This window comes from Otolemur garnettii, unplaced genomic scaffold (genome assembly GCF_000181295.1).
Source record: "Otolemur garnettii isolate 467f Iridium unplaced genomic scaffold, OtoGar3 scaffold00236, whole genome shotgun sequence".
NCBI classification, from domain to species: Eukaryota; Metazoa; Chordata; class Mammalia; order Primates; family Galagidae; genus Otolemur; species Otolemur garnettii.
This window is the reverse complement of record NW_003852631.1, coordinates 1,003,833-1,010,979: the sequence shown is the minus strand read 5'-3', so window position 1 is coordinate 1,010,979 and position 7,147 is coordinate 1,003,833. Positions and strand designations below refer to the sequence as shown.

At 42.9% G+C, this 7,147-nt stretch overlaps 1 protein-coding gene across 1 annotated transcript in view; it reads right to left on the bottom strand.

The window, feature by feature from the left end:
- Window positions 1–1,730, bottom strand: part of ERICH6 (glutamate rich 6) — a 38,886-nt gene extending 37,156 nt beyond the window's left edge. The window contains exons 1-2 of the mRNA XM_023508277.1: window positions 1,337–1,730; window positions 609–657 (exon numbers count right to left, since the gene is read on the bottom strand). Of these exons, the coding sequence (XP_023364045.1) occupies window positions 609–657; window positions 1,337–1,730 (443 nt within the window). The remainder of the gene's footprint in view (window positions 1–608; window positions 658–1,336) is intronic.
- Window positions 1,731–7,147: the final 5,417 nt, after the last annotated feature.

The window sequence follows — 7,147 nt, the reverse complement described above, 5'->3', positions numbered from 1 at the left end:
ATGCCATGACACTCTACCCAGGGGGACAGCTTGAGGCTCTGTCTCAAAAAAAAAAAAAAAAAAAAAAAAAAAGAATTTAAAAGTTGCTTATAAAAGTAAAGTTAGGGTAAACAATAATTCAAGATCATAGATTTAGTTTGATGCTGAGATTTCAGGAAAGATTTCCAAAGATGTTTTTCTGGTATCTTTCTATTATAGTTAAAGTAGTTGAAGGCTAATAGTAATACACAGAAGAGAGAAAAAGGAAAAGCCATAATTTCCACTCTCCTCTGCAAAAGGTATCCATGATCACTCTTGAATTTAGCCAATAGAGGCATATATTCTAAACTTCCACAGCACTCATTGAATGCATGGCACACATTTATTATGATTTTTTATGTTACATTGGTAAGTAGTCAATCATTTCTACAGCGAGGTAATAAGCTGCAGACAGGCAGAGGATTTGCCTTTATCTTTTCCCAAGTGTACCAGTTAGACATCTTTCAAAAAACCTTTTTGAATAAGTAAGTTGTGAATGGCATTATTTTACTTTCCAACATGTTTATCCAAAAGGCAAGTATTATCAACTTCAAAAAATAATAATATGAAAATCGAAACCATTTTCTTACCTATCTAAAGTCATTTCAGACGTGTCTTTCCTAAATATTTTAGGAAAACCTGTTGAATGAAACATTGAAAAGTAAGCTGCTCTGTCTATAATCAGTGGTTCTCAAAAGTGTAATTTGGCTGCCCCGGGACAAATGGCAATGTCTGTAGAGATTTTTGATCATGACAAGGGTGTGTGCTGCCAGCATAGCCAGAGATAGAGCCAGGGATACTGCTAAAAACACTATAATACACGGGACAGTCCTCTATCCCCCAAAGAATTATACAGACCAAAATATTAATATTGGAAGCTTGAGAAACCGACTCTACCTAACTGCTCTGCCTATCTTTTAAAGGAAGTGAGTGGAGTGACTTCAGTACAGCTAAACACGCAAAAGGATTTAGTAGCATAGCACCCTTCAGGGACTTCTCCAGGAGTCAACAAGAAGGCGCGCGTGCGTGTGCGTGAGAGCGCGGGTGGATAAAGGAGAGGAGGGGAGGGGAGAGGTAACACCCTGTGAAATGTTATAAAAATGAACGTTCCATACAGCACTGCCCAAGTTTCACCTTTTACTAAGGGTTCCATTTATGTCTTAAATTGTGAACCATCACAACAGCTCAGCCAAGAGTTCAGGGCATTTGACAGAATTGAATGAGATAGACTGCGGGTGTGTGGAGTGGGGCGTGCGTTTAGAAATCAGACACCCAGGTAGACAAGGCTTGGGGGCGGGGGACAGGGCCCGGACGGTACTTTTATGGGAGGAGAAGCTCAAGCGTGCAGTCGGGCTCATCTGGCTACTCGTTTCGCTCGGCGTCTGGATGGGAGTCGACGTGGAGCTCAGGCTGGGGCTGACGACGCTGGCCAAGCGGAGGCGGACTTCTTGCGATTCGTCGCCCAAGTCCAAGCCCTTGCAGAGGTACTCCTCGTACGACCGCATAGGGCCTTCTAACTTCTTCGACTCCTCCAACTCCGCCCCTTCCTCCTCCTCCTCGTCTTCCTCCTCGTCTTCCTCTTCCTCCTCCTCATCTTGCTCCTTTTCCACCTGCTCGTTGTCCTCCGCTCCTAACCTCTCCTCCATCTCCTTCCGGCCCTCCTCCTCCTCCTCGGGGCCTCTGGTGCCGCGACGAGAGTGCAGGTTGGCCATGGCTGGCGGGAAGCGGGAGCCAAGCGGGACTGAAGCGGGATCACAGCGGGAATGCAGCGGGCGCCTGAGCAGCCGCCGGGGATGGGTTCTCTCCGGCTTGCGCTGCGGCGCGTTGCGCGTCTGTCTCCCTGGGCAACGGCCTGCCCCGCCCCCCTCCTGTATTTAAAGCGGCAGGCCCGGCTTAGCCGCGAGTGTTGCTAATGGGAGAGGGGCCAAGTCACAGGGGCTGCCAGGGTTCATTCCATTTGCTAACTTCCCTGGATAGACACCCACAATGCTACCCGGTAGACAGATGTTTGTTGGGACATAAAGTCAAACAGGCGTCAGCCCTTGGGCCCTAGCTTGCTGATTTAATTTTTTTAATTGCCTTACATAAAATTAGCATATTAAAGTGTTTTAAATATTAATTGCCCTAAATGCTAATATTAGTATTAGATTAATATTAATTAATCTTGATTACCGAGATTTTTGGTGCTCCTCGCTGTATCCGGCTCCTACTTGTTGCTTGTTCTACTTGCGTCTTTTTGAGACTTTGTTTTCAGTTCATTGTATTTACTCACATTTTTGTAAACTATTTTTATACACGCAAAATGGTATACAGAATAGTATTGTGGACATTCGGTTGACTGACGTTAACATTAGATGATCAGGGTTATACTAAAAGTCCCCTTGTATGATTTCAGCTAAATCACTTGATCTCTTTCAGCCAGAGTTTCTTTGTATGTGAACTGGTAATAATACATATATATCCCTAAGATGTTTGTGGGTATCTGCTGGGGTCCCACCCAGTGGGAAGTGTCCTTTAAAACTTGTGGAACTGGTGGCTATCAACGGAGGAAAAATAAAGTTAAAAGCTGGGAGAGATAAAGACACAGGATACACAGAATAGAATTTTCAAAGATGGGAACATAGGGGACCACTGCCAGCTTGTGGGGTTCAAACCTGACTATTCCACCTAGCTTTTAGTGAAGGCTATTTTCTCATTTAGCTGAGAGGGTAAGCTGAGAAAGGGAATAAAAACATTAGCAGCTTCTCAGAGTAAGCATATTCGTTTTTATTCTATCTATAATCATTAACTTTAAGGGTGTGGGCTCCATGCCCATAACTCAGTGAGTAGGGAGCCAGTCACATACACTGAAGCTGGCAGGTTTGAGCCCGGCCCAGGCCTGCTAAACAACAATGACAACTACAACCTAAAAAAAAATATATATATATGTATATATACACATATACATATACATATATATATATATATATACACACACACACATATATATATATCTGGGCACTGTGGCAGGTGCCTGTAGTTCCAGCTACTCGGAAAGGCTGAGGCAAGAGAATCACTTAAGCCCAAGAGTTTGAGGTTGCTGTGAGCTGTGATGCCAGGGCATTCTACCAAGGGCAACATAGTGAGACTCTGTCTCAAAGTAACAAACAAACAAACAAATTTTAAGGGTCTGAGCAGCCTTGAGAAATCTAAACCCTGAGCCTTGTGTGGTGGCAGCCTCCTGTCTGCACATAGATTCCTTGGGGGAGGTTAGACCCCTCTAGTTATTCTGTGGAGCAGACATGATAGCATCAGTCTCCTCTGAAAAATCAGTGGAAGAGAAGAATTTTCTTCAGATCTCCACCTGAAGAATGATTAGGGTACAAGCTCTAATCCCTCCATGATTAGGGTATAAGCTCTCCTGGCCAAATTTCAGGGCTTGAGCTGTTCCCTTGATCTCTGCTCTGACCATAATACAAATCCCCACAATGGGTATTTGTTTGTTGACTGGGCAGGGAATGACCGGTTAATGTCCCTTCCCCGGCCTTGCACATCTGTTACAGCTTCAGAGTGTCCTTCAGAGTGTTTATAGATGCATCAGGGGTGTTTGCAAGCTGTAGCCCTTACAGGCCAGGCTTCTAGTAAAAGCAGGAATTGCTCAGATAAGTAATTTAGCTGCTAGTTTAGAAGTAAACTAGCTAAACTGTTTTTATTTTGCCTTGCTCAGCTTATTTCTCTGATTTTCCCCTTTTCTGGAGGTGTTTTCCCTTGCCAAAAATGGGGTCATCAGTCCCTATTCTCCCTGCAGATATCAGTGAAAGTTAAATGCCTGCCTACAGCTATCAACACGTCTCATCCCAAGACCAGCAAGAACACAGTTGTATTCATTATTTGTTGCTGTTGAACTGGGATAGAAATGGGGTGATAGTCTGTGGAAAGGGGACAAGGACAGTCCGGGGACCAAAGAAGAGTTTATTAAGGAAAGGCACAGAAGTGGGTCTGTTCCAGAGTCAGCCGGCCCTTGCTGGTTCCGGGCCTCTTTATCGAGCTTTTTGGTATAGCAGGAATGTGGGTGAGGGGTAGCTGTGGGAGGGCCTACCTCCTACAGAGGGGCTGCTAACCAGGGTGGAAAGCCCACCCTGCAGCATTCCTGGAGTAGTTGCCCTGCAATATACCAGAAACGTGGGGCTTTAACTGTTCTGCAGTTTGATCTTTGGCTCAATACTTTTGACTTTTTTGCCCAATTCCTCTAAGGGACTACCTCAGTGAGACAGCGGCTGTGATTATGCTAAGGGATACCTAAGGGTTGAGGATCTCTTTTCCACACTTGCAGCAAAGTGTCTCAGTCAGAGGATGTTACAAAGATCTATTTACAGGATTTAGACTTAGGTTAGATGATTTGGGAGTGGATCTAAGGAAGCAGAATTTCTGTCGCAGAGCAGGGCAATTCTATGATGGAGTATTTTGTGGTGTGCAGTGATCTTATTTTTGTCTGTGCTTAGGCAAAACCAGGAAGTGGCCTTGTTTTGTTTCATTTTGTCACAGTATCAGGGTACCCTTGTCTGAGGTTGTTATTCCTTAAGAAGGTCTCTGTCCAACAGGAGAACAAAATGGCCTGGCTGTGAGCCCTTGAATAATATTGGGGTCTATCTGTGAATAACACCTCAGGACCTCCCAGCCACGAACTTTCCAGCCCAGCGGATTTGCACTAATAGGGCTCTAAAGGAAACAGGAAGTGAGAAGGTAGGTGTCTAGATTCACAAAGCTGTTTTGTGACCATCAAATCAAATGCATATTGATTGAGTGCTACTATCAACCACCCCTCTGCTGCTCCTGGTCCCTGCCCTTATTAACTAACTGCCCACAGCACCAGAGCATCTGGACTAAGTCCAGCAACCAGCAGGCACGAGGGCAGAACAGGGAGGTAACAGGCACAAAATCACCCCTGTACTCCAAGGAGTCAGAGGGAAAATACACAGAATATTTTTGAAAGGAGAGGAGATCTTGAAGGTGAGAGAAGCATGTGGTACAAGTGGGGGGACATTTGAGTTGCTTTGGAAGAAAGGGTACAATGTAGGGGACTGGAGAGGAGTGTGAAAGGCATTCCAGCAGGTTCAGGGCAGGAAAGGAGGCCCAGCTCAGGGAACTGTGCATACACGTGTTGAGGTACAAATAAGAGAAGTGCAATAAAAAAAGGAAAAGAAAAAGGCCAATTCTTTTCTGGGTAATAATAGCATTTTGACACTGGAAGCTATCTTAAAGATCGTGAAATTCAGTCAGGTTCTTCTACATAAGCGAAGGACTCCTTTAAGAGCCGGCAACTGTTTCTGTTTCCTGGGCCCTGAAGCCCTGAGAGAGCAGACTGGAAATCAGGATCAGGCCAGCAGAGAGCAAGTGTCACAGGGCTTGCGCTTAAATGGAGTTGCCTGCCTCTGACTGCTGCAGCATTTTCTTAATTACATGATGAATGAATGTGTTAAGCACTCCTTGTTTTGAACCTGTGTTTAGGCTTTCTTGAAAATCTTAGGAAATTTCCTTCCCTTGGATCCATTTACTCTACAAAGAATAGTGTCTACTTTCTCCATAAGGTGATGTCACTTTCTTGTTCGGGCCATTCAGAGACAATACAATGCTGGGCCACTTTGTATTCACTTCCCCTTTCCCAGGGTGAAGCTGGAGTCAAGGGCTTGAGATTTGAGTTCTAGGCACCACCCCTGACCAACTGTGTGACTTTGAGGTTATTGAGCCCCACTTCCTTGATATGTAAAATGGAAATATTAGTACATTTCCGCTTACTTCCCAGGGCTATTTGGAGATAAAATTCAATTATTATTTTATTCCCTTTTTGAGAACTAATCTTGTTTTTTATTTTATTAGACCACATAATTCTGTTTAGAATATAATGTTAACTTCTATAATCTGTAAATTAATGTCTCTGTAAAAACGTCAGAGGTAAGTGGATTTTTAAAAAAAATTTTTCTTTCACAAATACATAATTGTTCTATTATCATTACTTGATGTTTTGTTTTCTTGTCCTTACATAATAATTTTATGTATTTATGGGATACGAGGTGATGTTCAGGGTATTTATCATAGCCTATCTGTCACCTCACACATTATCGTTTCTTTGTGGTAAGAACATTCAAAATCCTCTCTTCTAGCTATTTTGAAATGTACAATATTATCGACCACAGTCACCCTTATGTGCAATGCAACATCAGAATTTATTCCTCGTATATAACTGTAGCTTTGTACGTACTGCCCAATCTCTTCCTATTCCTTTCCCCTTTCCCCTCCCTAGCCTCTGGTAACTGTTATTCTACTCTTTACTTCTATGAATTAACTTCTTTAGATTCTACATATGAGTGAGATCGTGTGATATATTTCCTTCTGTGCCTAGTTTATTTCACTTAATGTCCTCCAGTTTCCTCCATGGTGCTGTAAATGATGGGACTCTATTCTTTTTTACGACTGAATAGTACGCCATTATGTATGTGTACCACATTTTCTTTGTCCATTCATCTGTTGATAGACACTCAGGTCGATTCCAGATCTTGGCTACCGCGACTAGAGCTACAATAAACATGGGAGTGCAGACACCTCTTCAACACACTCATTTCATTTCCTTTGGATCTAATAATGGGATTGCTATAGTACTGTTTCTCATTTTCTGAGAAACCTCCATACTGTTTTCCATAATAGCTGTACTAATTTACATTGCCACTAGCCATGTAGACGTGTTCCATTTTTCCACATCTGTGTCATTATTTGTTACCTTTTTCTCTTTGATAATAGCCAGTGTCATTAGAGGTGATAGGGGTCATTATGGTTATGATTTGCATTTCTCTGATGATTAATGATGTATCTGCCATTTGTGTGTCCTCTTTTGAAAAATGTCTATTAAGATCTTTTGTCCATTTTTTATTTTTATTTTTTATATATATATATATATATATTTTTTTTTTTTTTTAGACAGAGCCTCAAGCTATTCCTCTGGATAGAGCACCATGGCATCACAGCTCACAGCAAACTTCAACTTCTGGGCTCAAGTGAGTCTCCTGCCTCTGCCTCCCAAGTAGCTGGGACCATAGGCACCCGCCATAACACCTGGCTATTTTTTGGTTGTAGCCATTATTGTTGTTTGGTAGGC